Source organism: Coenobita brevimanus, chromosome 70 (genome assembly GCF_032717465.1).
Source record: "Coenobita brevimanus isolate Jiangsu-jjx chromosome 70, ASM3271746v2, whole genome shotgun sequence".
Lineage (NCBI taxonomy): Eukaryota > Metazoa > Arthropoda > Malacostraca > Decapoda > Coenobitidae > Coenobita > Coenobita brevimanus.
In genome coordinates this window covers 53,462,966-53,480,993 of record NC_137023.1, presented here as the reverse complement: position 1 = coordinate 53,480,993, position 18,028 = coordinate 53,462,966, and the positions used below count along the sequence as shown (strand labels likewise).

Sequence of the window (18,028 nt, the reverse complement as noted above, 5' to 3'; positions counted from 1 at the left end):
ACCACTTTTCCCTTTTCCTAGTTTTCTTGAGGCTCGTACAATGAGTGCAGCTGAGAATACCAACTCAGTCCATTAACTGGCTATTCCATGCCTACAGTTTGTTCGAGAATGCTTTAGTACCGGTCTGAATGATACAAAATTCACCAAGCCTAACTGATTGTCTAACAGATATGATATTTGCCATTGATTAGAGCTGTTGTTGTCTGACACACCTAATCTAAATCAGCCAAACCAAATGTAATTTACTCAAAACTCTCCAAACTGAACCATACCATACCAAACCAAACCAGACCTAATTGAACCTAACCTACCCAAACCTCTGCAAACCGAACCATACCGCACCAAACCAAACCAAATCTGACCTAACCTTACCCAGCCTAACCTAATCTAACCTCACATAGCCTAACCATATCAGACCATACCAGACCAGCCACACCAACTCAGCCAATCCAACTCAGCCAAACCAACCCAGCCAAACCTTGCCTCACCTAATGCAGCTCACCCACTCCTCTCAGAGGCGTGTCATGCGAGGAACCTGCACACGTGTGGAGGGCGGGTCATCGACGAGTTCACACAGCAGCCCAAGTACCTGGAGCCGTGTAGGATTAGGGAGGTAAGAAGCTTGAGAGGACAGTTGTTCACCCATTCCATCGCATCCTGTATTTTTCACGTTATTCATGTTTTTCATGGATGATTTTATTCAGCTTAAGAGCCCCATTTGGAGGTAGAGGTGTCTGGTCTAGCTTACATTACCTCCTTCATAATAGGGGCCTTTTCCCTTACTGAATTTAATCGACTGAAAGTTCCAAGTCTAAAATGAAAATTAAGTCACCAGAGAGATAGAGAGAGAGAGAGAGAGAGAGAGAGAGAGAGAGAGAGAGAGAGAGAGAGAGAGAGAGAGAGAGAGAGAGAGAGAGAGAGATTCCGTGACGTATTTTTATTTCAGTCTTCCATTTTCGAAACGGATTTTTTTTTTTTTTTTTTGCTCACCCTTACTGTCTTCATTCTTATGACGTAATTTAAATGTTTTCTATTGCAGTCTTTAAACAAACGACGTATTTTGTATTCTGTTCTTGCTATACGTTCACGATTTTTTCACATTAAGAGAGCACCAGAGCAATGAAGGAATTATAGCTAAAATCTACTCCATCCTGTTCAAAAAGTCTATCCTAAGCTGAACAAAATGGCCTTGAGTTATCAGAAATAATATAGGTTATTGGACTGAAGGAGTTAAGGGTTAAGGTCACTGTTGGTAAGGTATTGAGGTCACTGTTGGTAAGGGATTGAGGTCACTGTTGATAAGGGGGACGAGGTCACTGTCGGTAAGGGGTTGAGATCACTGTTGGTAAGGAACTGAGATCACTGTTGATGGGGATATAGATCACAGTTCATGCGAGGCTGCGATCACTTTAACTATGAAACTGTGATCACTTGTCACCGTGGACATGAAGCCGTGTGTCCCCTAGCAAAAGACTCCGTGGTGCCATTTTCTCCGCGAATTATTTAATATTACAATTTAGCCCATCGACCCCCAAACGCCATCTTTATAGTATGCTTACCGATACTGGACTGTCATATAGAGTGTCCAAGGGCTTGATGCCTAACTTTAGAGGATGATTTGGGCTAGTATTGAGATAAGAGTGTCATATCTCTAGGTAGACGAGAGGATTTTTAAGGTGGGTGAGCAAGATAAATCGCTAAGGAGGACGTGCTGCGGTATATTCCAGTCACGCAAAAATACGTCCCAGTGTGAGGAAAACGGAAGGGAATCGCTCACCCTTATTTTCATTCTGGCTAAACATCTCATTAGTACAATTGGGGATCTGGCAATAACATGGAGCGAAGAGGACTGCTGTCACGACGAAGAATGGAACTTAGTCAAATGCAACTGCCTACTGTAATGACCCTCGTACAGGCGATAGGTGTAAATATTAACCCCCTTCGTTCTGTTTCCTCACATCATTTTCTATCTCCTCTTTGCCTCCCATACCCTACCTATTCCATATGATTCTCCTCGTCTTTATTTTTCCTCACCTGTAACTTTATTGATTTCTGCTGACTTCAGACTTTCTTTTAAGCTTACGGGAGACATTTTTACTATTAATGTTAGATAGCTTCATCTTAGGGGAGAAACGAGGTTTAGATGATGATGATGATGATGATGATGATGATGATGATGATGATGATGATGATGATGGGTAGCCTTCAATAATCCGTCCACCACAAAGCACAATAAAATAGCCTGGATGTAACAAGAATCAAAACGAGGACTATGTCACCGTAAACAAGGGGTTAAAGATCATCATATTCTGCTTTTCGTATCTTCTTCGTTACCACAATTCCCTGACACATTCTTTCATTTTGTACCCACTTTAGCAGGAACTCTACTTTTTGTTATTGTTTCATTTCATTTCATTTTTATTTTTTATGTTTATCTTTCCTTTTTTGCAACAATCAGAAGAGTTTTTTCCAGCTCAGGAGACTTGTCAAACTGGAAGGATTAGACTTTATCATTTCCTTCACTTCTAGAGGTCCGCAAGTTAGAAAATATTAACTGGTTATAGCCTTATTAAAATATGAAGTACGTCATCTAAGTTAAAGAATTGATCGGTTCTCTCTCTCTCTCTCTCTCTCTCTCTCTTGCTTTTCCGATCCTGTACACCCCATCTCATTTCTCTTCTGCAACTTTCTGAATTTACAATCGGCACTTATTTTCCTGTCCTTCCCTTAACCCATTCATGGTCATGTCTTCTCTAGTGGTTTATTTCACCGGACGATTTTATTCAGCTGAGGGTAAGTCACAGAAGCTTGAGAACCCCAATACAAGTACCGTCAGCCCTCTCTTCATCGGAACAGCTCTAGCATTCTAAGACAGCTAACGCCAGATGATTTCATTTGACTAACAGTGAGCCACAAGAGAAATAGAGTGCTAGGAGTCTGTCTTAGCAATTCTCTTTTTATCATACTTGCGTATACATTTCTCAACTGCTTTTCTAAACATTATTATTTCTTTTAAATATCGTCTTTTGCTACCTCAGATCTCGTTCTAACACCCATTACTTCTCTTGCAGGAGTTCTTGGACTGCATGGAGGAGCAGCGTGGCCGTCCGTGTGAGGTGCGAGGGAGGAGTTTCAGTCGGGAGGCCACGGGACGTATCAGGGACAAGGTGAAGTCCCTCCTGTGGTCAGCGAGTGGCTGCATCCTGGGTCATTCCGCCTAGACGCTGCCTCCTACTCCTGCAGAAGAGTGATCTGGTGTCCTTGGCCCGTATTCTTGTGGACTTGGGAATCTTTATAATACGTCATTTTTTAGTGATATAATTTGCACATTATACCTCAATATTCTCTTGTGTGTTATTTCTCTCTGTGTAGTAAAACAGTCGCCGTACCCAGTCTTCAGGTGAAAAACAGGTGTCAGGCTGATGATAATGGTGATCGTATTTATAAGGACAACATACAAAAGAATATTAACGTGCTACATGCAGAAATATACTGGAAGGGAATAGTTTCTCCGGAGCCTTGTAAGCTGCCGAGAATACAGACCATTGCTTCAACCGAGCCTTCTCCATTATCCCGTACGTGCGTGTTGCCTGGCGTTCCTCTCATCGTGGATTTAAGAAAAGTTTTATTTTATCATGATTGGTGGCGTACCCATTTGTCTGTAAGTAAGCTACTCTCTTGTCTTCTGGGTTTGAACAAAGTCCTTATGCCTGTTCTCTCTTGCCTTCTGGGTCTGAGCAGAGTCCTTACGCCTGTGCTTAAACTGTTTGAATTAAGATAACATCCATTTTAGCTTATTCTTGTTGCTGCCCGGACGATTGTATTCAACCTAGAAAATTGATCTTGCACCGAAGTGGTATTGTTAATTCTGTATATACGTTTCCAGCTCGAAAGGTCTGTCAGAAGGTAAATAAAGCTGTCAACAAATGGCAGGATTAGAATGAAAAAGTTGACCCCGGGCGGAATGGGTTAAGTCTTGCCCTCCTTTCTGCATGAAACCGATCCGCTATGCATAGTTTGGCGGCAGCAAAAATATAATAGAAAGTTAATAATCAGGAAGGTTTAAGGAGAGTCTTTTTTCTCGAGTTTAACTTGCGTCCAGTCTCCTGTGTTGATCTTTACCTCATAGCACATTATTTTGAAGGAGTGCCTTCTATTGGACTATGAGGCTAGCTTCAGCCTCTTTTCCTGACTAGATTTTCCACTCATTGTAAATTTAAAATCCTTTGTATTTTTTTTTAAAGGAAACTGTTGATTTCAAGAACATATAAACCTCATAGCCCACCGGAGAATACCAAGGTTTCCTTTGCAAAACAGATTATTAAGGAAGGATGGACGAATGCATCCGAACCCTATGAAAACTTGAGCCTTGCCTACAAGTGTCCTGAAGTGACTAGTTTCTGTAGCATGTCCTGCTTTAATTTGCCTTTCATTTTTTTCCTAGTTGTAGCTGATATGTTTATCGCCACTTCCTGCGGTCCAGAGGCAGTCAGTTGGATATCCTCGAGAAGCACGAGTGTATAATGAGATCCATAACTTACGAGTATCTTTTTTTATTCCTGTATGGAGTCCCAGTGGAAGTTAAAGTTATCCATACACCCCTCCCGTCAGTTAGTTTCTTTCTACTTATAAGTATCAATTTGCAATTCACTCTCTTAACATCTGAATCGTTTTCGTTCTCTCTAATCAGACCCTCACATTTGACGTTTATCTTCTTTGCGGGACATCCTAGAGGAACTTAATGTGATCCATGGTGTCATACCTTCAGTTAGTTCTCCTCTCTGTTATTACTTCCTTTATACTTTATATTCGCTGCTTTTATTGCCTTTATCGTTCTTCTATTCTTGTTGTCCCACAAATTAATATTATCCCATTATCTTCACTATAATAAGACATAGTAGTGTCATATGACATCCATAATGTCAGTATGTCAGATAGCCTCCTTCCACATCTCACTGTCTATTGTCATATGACCCTTGGATTTTACTTGTTTTGTTCTGGTATTTCTGCTGACCTAGAACGAAGCATCATATGACTTTTCTCCGTAATGGACATCCTAGTGGATCATAGTGCATTCAGTATTGCCTTACCATCAACTATTTTCCTCCATCTTACGACTATCTGTTCACATTCTATTCCAAAGTTTCGTGTTTGACGCTTATTTTCTCCGTGTTATTAACCCCCCAGTGCAATAGCAGTAGGACTCAAAGTAACCCACAGACAATATGTTTCCTTCCTGTTATGATTATCTGTGAATATTACACACTGCTCTCTCATAACATCAGTCTCCTGACATTCTCAACCAACCATTACCCCATTTTCGTTGAGATAAAAGAGACATGTCCGTGCAGAAGATGTCACAGCCTATGCTTTTCTCTTCTACCCTAGACATTAATATCATCACAATATTACTGTGGATATTATTCACTGTAATTTTTATACTATTAATCTTCAAGAAAATGTTTCGTGTTGCTTCACTGTTTCTTGATGTTCAGGTTCACCCAGTTAACTCTTTCACTCTGAGAGATGTCTCTTTTATGCTGAATGAAATCGTCTGGCGGTAACAAGAATGAAATAAGATCATTGCATCACCGCGTTAAAAGGGTTTCTGACACTACACTGCTGTTCCTACGTCACTCCCGGACACCTGCTTGAACCTTGCATTACCCAAGAACCTTCTTAAGAATTCTACACTACCCCAGAGTCCTACCTCGCCCCAGAATGCTTCAGGAATCCTACTAAAAGTTCTGCATCCCAAAGTCCTTTAAGAATTTGAACCATTACCACTCTAGAATCCTACATCAACTTAGAGTCCTATTTAGAAACCTACATCATCCTAGGGTCCCGTATCACCTCATAGACCCCTAAGAATCCTACTAAAAGTTCTGCATCAAGCCAGGCTCCTTCAAGAGTTCTACTGAAAGTTCTGCATCATCCCAGAGTCCTGTAACACCCTAGAGTCCTGCTAAATAGTCCTTTTTCAGAGTTCTACATCACCCTGCGTCCTGTATAAGAGTTCTGCATTACGCTACACAAGAGTCTATACACGAGTCCTATTTCACCTCAGAGTTCCACGTAAGTGTCCTGCATCACCCCGAACCCTGCTTAAGAGCCATCCACCGACCTTTAGTCCTGCATAATAGTTCTGCCTCACCCCAGGGTCCTGCAAGAGAATCCTACATGCCCCAAAGTGTTGCTTAAGAGTCCTGCTTCACTCCAAAGTTCTTCACACCAGCCTCACCCCATCACCTTTAATTTCCCCCATCATTAACTCTTTTACTACCAGAGTTATCCCCTAAGCTGGATAGATTCGTCCGGCGGAAGCTACGATGTGATGTGGAATGACGTTATATCTGAGTGGAGATCATTCTTAATCTTATCGGTGCTAAAGTTTTCCCCTAAGCTGTATAAGATTGCATAGTAGTGGCCAGAATAATAAAGAAATCATTGTGTAAGGAAGACATCTACAAAAAATTCTGCTTTCCAGTGGCCTTTGTGGTGTCTTTCTTAAATGTGTTTGTTTGTATACAGATCCATGTATACTCTACGATACCACACACAAACTTACTTCCCTCTCTCTCTCTCTCTCTCTCTCCCTCTCTCCAATGCACTGATACTCGAACAATAATCGAAACTTCTGCTACCTCGCTATCTGTCTATTAATCTATCTATTCATATAGTTAATTATCCACCTATCTGTCCCCAACTCTGTCTACTGGCTATCTATCTTTCTCTTGTCTTGCACCATATTCTGTGAAGAGTGGCAATTACATACGTATCTACTTTACCTTCATACTCAAAAACTTCCCTTCCTCCTTCTCATCATCATCATCATCTTCCTCCTCCTGGGACACTCACTCCAGCCCCTATATTCCTCCTTGTTATCCCTCAGTTTCAAGTCAACTTAAAGGAATTTCAGACATCTCTCCCTTACCAATTTTTTGTTTTTTCCGCATATGGCACGTTCGTATTCTTTTATGTGTTATTTGTCTAATCCACGTGGACACTAAAGATATAAATAGCACAAAGGAAGATACTGAGGTGTAATATTCAAGATAAATCGCGAAGGAAGAGGTGATAAAAGTCTCCCACGCAGACGAGAAAATGGGTATTGGTCTGCCTCCTCTTCCAACCTCAGTCCCCCTTGTCAGTACCTCATTGCGTTTTTGTTCCTGCTGCAAAAATTTCCTACATAAAACTTTTCCATCTGCACTCCTGTGGGCTTAAAGAGGCTCCTTAGCACTTGTTGTTGGCGATTTATTTTTCATTTCCCAGTGGAGAAATGAACCTGAAGACGTCATAAGCAGAAAATAACTGGTGCGGAAAAAGTGCAGAGAAGAGCCTCAGGAGCCCACGAGGATATGACCCTATATATATATCCCTCCTTAACCCCTTAGACTGCAGAGTTTATATGGCGGTAACCGGTATAAAACACCTAAGTCCCCTGCCGTCTGAAGGATTAAGTTCCATAGAGACCGAGTAGATTTAGATGTATTACTGATAAGCTTGTATACCCTCCGTCCTCTGTATGGAAACCAATCAACTATGGGAGAATATCGCCGCCACCTTTCCAGCGATCCTTGCGCAGCGTGAGGATTTAACATGATTGTAAATAAGGGCTTGCTTAGGATTAGGTCACAGTTATCTCTCTCCACGGACAGGTCAGTTCTGAGTGGCTTACGTTTTCATGATATACCACTAAACGTCCGGATCTCCAAACACTGAAGACGGAAACCATTCACACATTAACCGCACTTAGCCCGTGAGAGATTTAACTGCTACCTGTCTCATTTCAGCTCTTTAGTCATGTCATCTGTTTTGGATCCCCATGATGATAAAGTACCCACACTCAAATTTATCCTAACTTAATCGAATCTGGAATTCCACTAAGCGACATTTTATAAACGTGAAAAGAAAAAGCATCCAGACTCAACTTACCCTATCCTAACTTGGTAGGGATCTAACTCTTACCTTACCATTATTTTCTGCCATGTCACTTATTTTGTCGGCGGTCCCCCACTTCACCTACGGATTTCTCTCTCTCTCTCTCTCTCTCTCTCTCTCTCTCTCTCTCGCTGGCGATGATATTCCTCCTCCATACCCCTACCCCTCCACCACCACCTGTGTTTCTGCAGCGTTATTTTCGTATTAACTATCATCCTCGCCAAAGTGGGATGATCATGACCGTACGTAGCCTTGTTTATCCTAGTAGTTTTTACGCTGGCAGTACTAAGAGAAGCCAAACTATACTCTTTTCTCTTTAACTTGGCCTAAAATTGCCATATCTCCTTAATGAATGTACAGTTGTAACAATGGATTAACACTAACTTATGGTGCTTATCTGGAAGTGGTATAGAAAGGGTGTTGTATAGCCATAACATTCTCTTTTTCCGCCACTGAACTATATGAAATAGCTGCAACATGAAGAAAACCTTGGCCAAGTGAAGGTGCACTGAGTATAGCTGATAGTGATGATATGTATTTCTTGTAACTCAGTGAAATGCTTCTATAAAACAGTATTTATGCTACATGTGTTGATGTCAGTCTTAATGTGTTCATTCATTTATCCACCTACATACTCGTAAATAAGAAAAGATGTGTGAGAATTGAATATGTATATTACTTGCCTAATCCTTCAGTACGATTATGTCTATTTTATTTACGTACTTTTTTATGAAAACTTTTATTTTTCATTAACGTCACCTTATTAAATACAGCTAACTGTTGACCTTCTGTGAGGAAGTGGTTATACAGGGAGATTCATTACTCTGAGGTGCCAAAATAAAGCCAAATGTATATTATTTTAGTTGACGGATTCGAATGAAACTCCGTACTTACACACGTCAGTCTCTGTCAGTCACATACATTACTTCAGAATATTCCTGATATATAACATTCATAGACATCCGCGGGAAACGAAAAGTCTCTCTCCTGCCAAAGTAGTGCCTGGATGCCATTAGTTGGGCTACTGTACTGATCCACTTACAGTGACATACCCGATTAGTGAACACGTCTTCTTAATCATTCTGATTTAACTCGAACTTATCTTTAGGTCACTTTAAGGGGAAGGTATTTAGTAAAACAAGCCTCGCACACTCGACAAGCTAAATGAAAACAGTATTATGGGGCTAGCTGTCATCACAACGGATGTGCTGCACTGAAAATCCATCTATAAGGAACAGTAGGTTGAACTGTGCTTAATCGCTGAGGGGAACCACATTTAGCATTTGATGTATCTGTAGACAAATTGTAATGAAGTAAATAAAATGATTACAGAATTTCTCGTAAATCTGTTTATTAGTAACGAAAATATTGACATTTATCTTAGGCGTCGTTGTAATGAATCACCCTAAAGAAAGTTGTACACAATTCCTCTAGTTAAAAACCCAAGCTGAACGAATCGCCTGGTGGCAAGATTAAAATATTAAAGACGTCACCGTACTGAAGGGTTAACTGATGAGGAAAGAAAAGAAACGCATTTTTATCCCTTAGTGTTGTGACTCATTATGTAGTGTAGCACAGACGAGAATTTACCAGGCAATGGGACTCAAGGCTGTATTCTTGTGGGCTTATATGTTTTGCTGTAACAACATTTCCTCGGCGATAATTTCCATTTTATCTCTAATCCCTACATTGTGGTGACGTCATTCTGAACTCATTCCTGCTAGTGCCAGACAATATCATTAGGCTGAGTTGAGTCCCCATGTTGAGACAGAGTTATTGAAGGTTGCTTCTAATCATTCCATTTCCAAAAGCTTCCCATAAGCAAAACATATTCGTCTGCAGATAGCTAGAATGAAATATATAATGACTTCATGGTAAATGATGAGTCTGTATTCTTGTATGACGTTAACCTTTTTTGTATCAACACACAGTAGTAGTAGTAGTAGTAGTAGTAATACAGTAGTAGTATTGGTAGTAGTAGTAGCAGTTGTTGCAGCCCCTGATGTTACTGAACGTGAACCAGTGGACTATAGGCTAAAGATGTCCTCTTCCTGCAAGTCGCCATCCTCTTTGGGGGGATAGGAAGGGAGATGTGGAACGTTTGCATAACCGGGCGGTGGTGGGTTATATCGGTGCCACCAGGACCCGTATATGGGTCCTGGGTGCCACTACATGATAGCGTCCCTCACCACCACCCTTATCATACAGTAGTTACATAAATATCGTACCGAAGACTAACAACCCATTTATTACATTGTGCGTCCCCTTTAATTTATCCCGGATCTCATAAGACGAAATTAATATCCTCAGCCACCCATATAACAAACCTGAGGTAAACAGAATCATCTCATATTAGCCAAAATAAAATACCTGAGCTGAGCGACCAGGAGAGGGTCAGAGGAAATAATAATAATAGTTGCAATCTCCTACGTAGTGCCAACAATCCCAGTCTCCTATACTCACCCTCAGCCGAAGAAAAGCGTCTAGTGTTAGCCTGTACAGAACACTGGAACAGATGCGACCGTGAGGTTAATCAGCCACAGATCCCTATGTTTAAAAATGTGATAAAACAAACTCCTATTATCTTCCAAACCAGAAGAGTTTTCCTATACTGCATAAAATGACTCTCAAGGAGTCAGTTCCTTCATCCTGATGAGGAATTTTTCACTTTTTTTCTTGCCATCTCTTGACAATGTAACTAAGCATAGGATGGACTTTTTCGAACAGGAGGGATTAGATGCAGCCCAAATAAAACCCTCAATACAAGAGGCCTCTCCTAAGTTGCGTATCACCTAGTGGTAGCAAGATTAAGATAAAAAGGACGTTCTAAGCCCAGGAGAATACAGCCTAGAGTGTGTATGTGTTTATGTATGTGAAAGAGAGAACCTAATTGCAGCACCGAGTGTCCGCAGGTGCAGTAGGACGAAGCTGTACCAAAGATAACTAAAGATACCGGGTAATAAATATTTGTGTAATAATATTTAAAGATGGTGTGTGTTTCTTTATTTTTACCTTTAACATTCGTAGCCTTCTGTGACTTGCTCCCAGCAGATTAGATACGTTTGGCGTCAGGTGGGGCAGAATACTAAGGCTGTCCCTATAAAAGAGGATTAAAGGTACCAGTAATAACATTCAGGCTCCTATGACTCACGCTTAGCTAAATATAATCGTCTGACTTTTGCCAGAATAGAATACTAGAGTTGTCTCATCCATAGGAGAGTTATTGGATCATTTTAATCCCCTTCACCACCAAGGGTCTCTTCAAAGCAGAAGAAAAGTTTCTTTCAGTGGGAGAAATCGGTGCTGATTGACAATAAAAATATGGATGGCGTCGACGCACTTACGCGTATTGACAAATAAAACCCTCTGTAATTCCCAAACACGGATGTATTGACCACTTTCAAGCATCTTGCCTTAATCCTCATGTTTGTTCATACCTAAACAAGTGATGCCAGGCACAACAAACCTTGCCCGACATGCGTTTGATCTTTCAAGGTCATTCAAAGTCAAAGGTCATGGTGGCAAATGAAAGCCAATATGAGACTTCTTGTATCTTGATAAAAGCAGATATCTCTACCTGCAACCAGTTTCGACTTACAATCCCCTGAGTATCTGTGACCTTGAGTTTTGCCTTTCATGGTAATTTAAGGTCAAAGGTCATGGTACCAATTAAAAACCCATATGGGAATTCTTATATGTTGATAATAGTAAATATTCAAGTGCAACCAGTTTCGAGTTATAGCCCCCTGAATATATATCCAAGGGGTGGTTGGAGTTTACAGCTCACGTAATGCCATTCTACGATGCGTGAGGCTGGTCGCTCTCATCTTAAATGTCAGGACCAACTGCCTATCCCCGGACTCCTACGCTCCTCATGGGGCAACACAGGATTAGATGATGATTATTACCATTACTGTTATTACTGCTACTACTACTACTACTGCGGTAGTGGTAGTAGTAGTAGTAGCAGTAGTAGTAGTAGCACTACTACAGTGGTAGTGATAATAGTAGTAAAATTATTCCTATAACTGTGGGTGAGGGCGTCCACCATTCACTCATTGGATGTAGTGCTGCACTGAGGTGAATGTACAGTGTGTGGCATGCCAAATGGTTTCCGTTAACCCGGGAAACCAGTTACTACATTGGATGATAAAACCATAAACAGTAACCAAATGATGCCTAGTGGTTTGGTCAGCTAAGGCACTTCAGGCGGATGGGCCGGCCAGGGTTTACGTCTGCAGTCTGGTTAGAGATCAATATTTACATAATGCCACTCAGGGATGAGCAAGGCTGGTCACCTTGTTTTGAATGTTTGGACTGAGTAGCCTATCCCGTGGCTTCAACGCTCTTGTGCCAAAAAGGACTGTATACAGACAGACAAACATAGACAGATAGATATAGATAAATTATTTTCCTTTGTTTGTGATGTGACCAAGGCTGTGGTGATGAGAGGAGCTGGACAGATGACTGGTGAGATGGAGAGACGGAATGGGTAGGTAGGTGTGGGGAGATGGGGAGAGAAAAGGAATAGGAGGAATGGAGTGTGAGAGGTTAGCCAAGGATAAGCTGATGATAGAGGTTGTAAATGTAGACACAAATGGGGAGAAAAGGTAGAGAATGTAGGCGTAGAAATAATATATAAAACAGATGTACCGGTAAGTGAGAGAGAGAGAGAGAGAGAGAGAGAGAGAGAGAGAGAGAGAGAGAGAGAGATGATGTGGAAAATATTACGATAAGTGGGTAGGGGAAGAAAGATTTTAAAGTAACTAAATACATATGGAGAGAAGCACTATAGAATTTAAGTGTAGGGTGGAGTAGGTGTGGAAAGATAGGAGGAGGAGGAGGACGGTGACGAGGAGGAGGAAAGTGGTGTCGGTTTAGGTAAAGATGTAATGATGGGCTGTTACTGGGAAGGCGAGAAACAATTATAGACAGGATGAAAAAGATAATCGTGAAGTAAATGTGGGAAAAATAGGGAGAGAGATGAAGGAGGAGAGGCAAGTGGTGATGATTAGGGTGGGTAGTGAAGGCCAAGAAATAAGAAGAGATGGGATACATAATGTGCTCCCGAAATTTGGTGTGGAAATAATGAATGCAGTGCGTATGAGGAGAAATGGAAGATGAGAAAAGGGATGTTAGGAATTGGGCAGGGATGCGGTGATGAGTAGCTAGGAAATTAGAAGTTAATGCAGATAATATATAAAACTCCCTAATTTGGACCAAGGGAAAAAGGGTGAAATAAGAGAACAGAGATAGGAAGAAAGAATGAAATAGGAAATGGGTTGTTAGAGGTTAGGCAGAGATGCTGCAATAAGTGTGTAAGGGATAGGTCTAGGGGTAAATACTGATAGGAAGAAAGTACAGAAGATGGATGTATGGACTATGGGTGAGGTAGGTACAGGGAGAAGACAAGAAGGGTAGGAAGAAGAAGGGAGTGTTCGGGGTCAGGCGAGTAGGTTGCAATGAGCAGGGAGCGGATGGAGGGTCTACGACTAAATAAAGATGGAGAGAAGCAGTAATGATTTTATGAGTTAAGATTATGGATAAAGTAGGTGTAAAGAAATAGGGAGATGGGAAGGAGGAAAATGTTGTTCAAGGCTAGGCAGGGAATTTCTGATAAACGGGTGATAAAGGGAGACCTTGAGGAAAAACGCAGATGGAAGGATATAATGCGGAATTTTACAGTAGTATAGAGATAAGACTTTCAAAATAGGCGTGCGAAGACAGGTAGAGAAGGTGGAGGGGGAGGAGGAAAGGGAGGAGATAGATGTCAGGGATAAGACGAGGATGTTTTGATGAGTGGTTGGGGGCAGTGGTAAAATAGTGGAGAAATTAGGCGCAGGGGTAGTGGGTGAAGTTGGAGAAAACTCGGAGAGGAAGGAAATATGGAAAGGGAGGACAAAACACGGAGAAATAAAAAAAACAGAAGGCTGAGAAAATTAAGAAAATCAGGTTGACAGATGGTGGACGGTAATGAAGGTGGAAAGACAAGGCGTTGGAGATATGGAGGAGTGCTTTGGAAGGCCGACAATATTGTGGAGAAAGAGCGGTTTTCAAGAGCAAAGTGAAGGGAATGAACGCATTGCTACGGCGATGGTAATGGTGCAGGGCAGTATGGTAAAGGAAACTGAGAACTTGAGAGCAGGAAAACAGTGGAAAGGGGGTATGCTGCAAAGCTGGGTGTGGGGTAAAAGGAAATATAATGTGAAGTAATGTACCGTGATGGTCCATTGTTAGATACTGAATTATAAAGGACTGGTAAAGGATGACACATACGTTGGAGCTGAAGTCAGGACGGTAGAATAATCATAGCAGGATAAGCTCCGTGATAGACTAAGATGGCAGAGGTGACTGAGGAGTGAGAGGGAATATAACTGTGAGCACAACTGTAGGAAAGAAGCACGAAATGACGGGGTTGGTAACTGAATTAATAAGGATATGGAAAAAGAGGTGTAGGGAGGGCCTGAAGCTGCACTAGTGAGCTGGATGGAGGGCCTAATTTAAGGGCAGTACCATAGGTGCCGTAGAAGGCTTGATGGCTCCTCAGCCTTAATGTTATGTACTGCACATTACACATTGGCATTCTCTTGTATGTTGCTTATATTATTTTAATTATTACATATAGTTTACATTAATAAAATAAAAAAGGATATTGATGTGTAATGTGCAGAGTAAAATACTAATGAAGTACTACGAAATTTTCAAAACCACTGAGAATACTACTTATGTTATTATACCCCTTGCTAAAAATGCTTCTAAAAATTTGGGACTTCTGTACAGAGTTCGTGAATTCTTCATTAACGAGCAGTTGGTCACAATATACGACAGTCTTGTGCGTTCTCAGATCGAATACTGTTCGCCTCTGTGGAGTGGATGTGGAGCGGTTGCACTTGAGGCAGTTGGACAAAGTTCAGAATAAAGCCATTAGATTAATCAATTATCCTGCCATTACGCAGGACTTTCCTTCATTATCAGTATGTACAGTAGAGATGTTGCTTCTTTAGCATTGTTTTACCGACATTTTTGCCGTAAGTGCTCCGACGAACTTGCTTCAATTGTTCCTCCCCTTCACATTTTCCCCTGAAATACTTGGGCAGCTGGGAGCGCCCATGAACTCACACTCTCTCCCCCGCAATGCAGAACCTCTGCTTATCAAAATTCATTTATCCCAAGAACTACTACTCTCTGGAATTCACTTCCTGGGAGTTGCTTCCCAAAAATATTTAATCCACTTTTCTTTAAATCAAGTTGTTATAAACATTTTATGAATGAAGGATGCCTTTAGGCACATGGACTTTTTTTTTTTCTTTAGTTTTCCTTTCCTCCATTCATTGTCACTTAAAAAAAAAAAAAAGACGTTGCTGTTGGAGTAGTGACAATGACTGGAGGCTGGGAGGAAATAAAAAGGCCGAGAGGAGGAGGAGAAGGTAATGGAAGGTAAGATGGCAGTAGGGGTGTGACCTGAATCAAGTGATGAGACGGTGGTGAATGTTAGCTGGATGGAGATTTGATAAGGATATGACAGTGGGGATGGGTAGAGAGGGAAGAGACGAGATGAGGAGACTACAGGGGCTGAGGTGAATGAGCGTTAGGGGTGGAGAGGTGGCAGTGGAGAAGGGTGACTTGATGAGACAGTGTGGGTGGAGAGGAGAGGTAGCTGGGGAAAGGACAGGAGCAGAGGTAAATGAGGGCTAGGAGCTGAAGGGGTGTTGGTGGAAGGCCACGTAGTGAGGGTGAAGTTGAAGTGACATGATATTCGGAGAGGGTATAAGGGTGATGTGAGAGTGGAGTGGGGATGGACGGATTGCAGATGAGTGTGTATAGGTGGAATGGACTAGTAGCAGAGGATGATGTAAGGAGTAAGAGGACTGTTGGGCTTGTTGAACTGGTGCTTGTGGTGGCAAGGGAGGAAAGTGGGAAGGTGTAGGTGAGGAAAAAGTGGTTGTGATGAAGATGGTAGAGGAGGTTTGAGAGGAAGGGAGGTTTTACATAGAGATGGTGATTGGATGGGAGGTCGTTGCAGGAGGGAAGGGGAATTGTAGTAGGGGTGGGAAGTGAAAGTGGTTAGATGGTGGTGGGGTTGAACGTTATGGAGGGAAAGGTTGAGGGTGGGGATGAAGATTGCTGTCAAGGTTAAGAGTAAAGGTGGGTAGGGTTGGAAGTGGTAGAGGTGAGGTGACAAGGGGAGGGAAGAGGGGGAGTGACGATGGAATGGGAGTTAGCTGTTTGATGATGGTGGAGATGATTGCAGTAAGTGTAGAGTGGAGAAGGAAGAGGAGCAGGGAGGTGGGGTGGGGTAAAGGATTAAGGTGACAGGGCAGACTGGAAGAGGAAGAGAGGTGGGGAGGTGGTAGGGTGACGATGGGAGAGAGGGGACGAGGACTGAGGTGGTAGGAGGAGACAGGAGGAGGAAGAGAGGTAAGGTGGAGGTGGGTAGGGGCACGGGAGGTTCTGGTGGGGAATGAAGGTTATGGGGGACTGAGGGAGGAAGAGGAGTAAGGAGGTGGTGCTAGGGTGGGGGTGAGGGGACTATGCAACAGGCGCAACATGAACACGACGCCGGGGATAACACGAGTGCTCATCCCTCACACTGGAATAACTGCTATTTTCTATAATCAAATTTTTCATGCATATCTCTAGGCTGAAGGGGGCAAGAGTCATGTATGTATATATAGATCGTTCACCATGTTTATATATTGATTATGGACAGAGCGGTCATTATTAGCTTTACATCGTTCTTCCTTAAGGCTCATTTACATATTTAGAAGAGCGAGAGCACAGCCGCTACGAAGGCATGAGTGAAGGCTGCTTGTTCCTCTACCAGCACCCACTCACATACCATAATTGAATGAGCTCCTGGGATAATCGTACCGTAACAATTTGTATAGTGGGAGAGAGAGAGAGAGAGAGAGAGAGAGAGAGAGAGAGAGAGAGAGAGAGAGAGAGAGAGAGAGAGAGAGAGAGAGAGAGAGAGAGAGAGAGAGAGAGAGAGAGAGAGAATCAAATAAGCTGGGGTGAGCACGTCAAGCACACCTCCCTCCCCTCCCTCATTCTCCATTATTTACCTACATCCCTCTATCTCTCCTCCTACATTCCCCCTCCTCATCCCTCCATCCTTCCCTCTCTTTCCTCTTGCATCCCCGTCCTCATGCCCCATCCTTCCTTCCCCCTTCCATTCATTTATCAGTACCACCAACCTTCTTGATTCATTCATAAACTACAAACAACGGTGATGCGAAGAACCAGTCATTGCTCTCCACAACTGGAAAAAAAAATTGGTGTGCTTTGAGTCTGAAACTGGTGTGAGAGGCGATGTTAAGTGTGAGCGGTGGAGTAGCTAGAGTGAGTAAATGAAGAGTGGAGCTGCTGGTGCGATGGGTGAAATGCTGATGTAATAGAGGAAGTAGCCCTAGTGTGATGGGTGGAGGAACTGGTGTGAGTGACTGAGTAACTGGAATGAGTAATGAAGTAACTGGCGTGCAAGATAGGAAACTTGTGTAAGTGGTTAAATAACTGGAGAGATTAGTAGAGTAACGGATGAGAGTAGTGGAGTAACTGGTGTGAATGGTGAAGTAAATCGTGTGTTTTCTTTTTATTATGCGAAGAAAAAAGAACCAAAGGCTTGACATCCACAAAGTTATTAATTCCATGATACAGTTAATAACAAATAACCAGAATCAAGATCCTTTCATTTGAAGATGCTAGGGTACATTGCTCTTAAAAGCTTATGAATTATAGACAGAGGGAAATACAAGCTGTGGAACAGTCCTAAGTTGACCTGTTGCATTAGATGAATGACACAGTATCGGTTAACTCTTGCACTGGAAAGTGGGACAGTGAAGGTGTGACAGTGAGCTGCCAGAAGAGTACCTCACGCCCGCCGTAGTGGAGGCGGGATGGAAACAGACAGTTCAGAAATGAAGTGGCCATTGTAAGTGTGATAGCAAAATTATAAAACTTCAGCAATGGAAAGAAGAGAAAGGAGTGAGTTGATAACAAAACGTTTGCCTTCACCCTATTTAAAAAAGTTATAGGTGAGGAATTTCTCCACACATGAGAGAAGTCTTCCACACAAGAACAAGTA

The 18,028-nt window shown here is 42.1% G+C and overlaps 1 protein-coding gene across 1 annotated transcript in view; it reads left to right on the top strand.

Annotated features, from left to right (window-relative positions):
* LOC145406449 (uncharacterized) overlaps positions 1-3,221 on the top strand; it is a 137,817-nt gene extending 134,596 nt beyond the window's left edge. Inside the window, exons 6-7 of the mRNA XM_080277605.1 lie at positions 516-613; positions 3,072-3,221. Of these exons, the coding sequence (XP_080133731.1) occupies positions 516-613; positions 3,072-3,221 (248 nt within the window). The remainder of the gene's footprint in view (positions 1-515; positions 614-3,071) is intronic.
* The last annotated feature ends 14,807 nt before the right edge of the window (positions 3,222-18,028 follow it).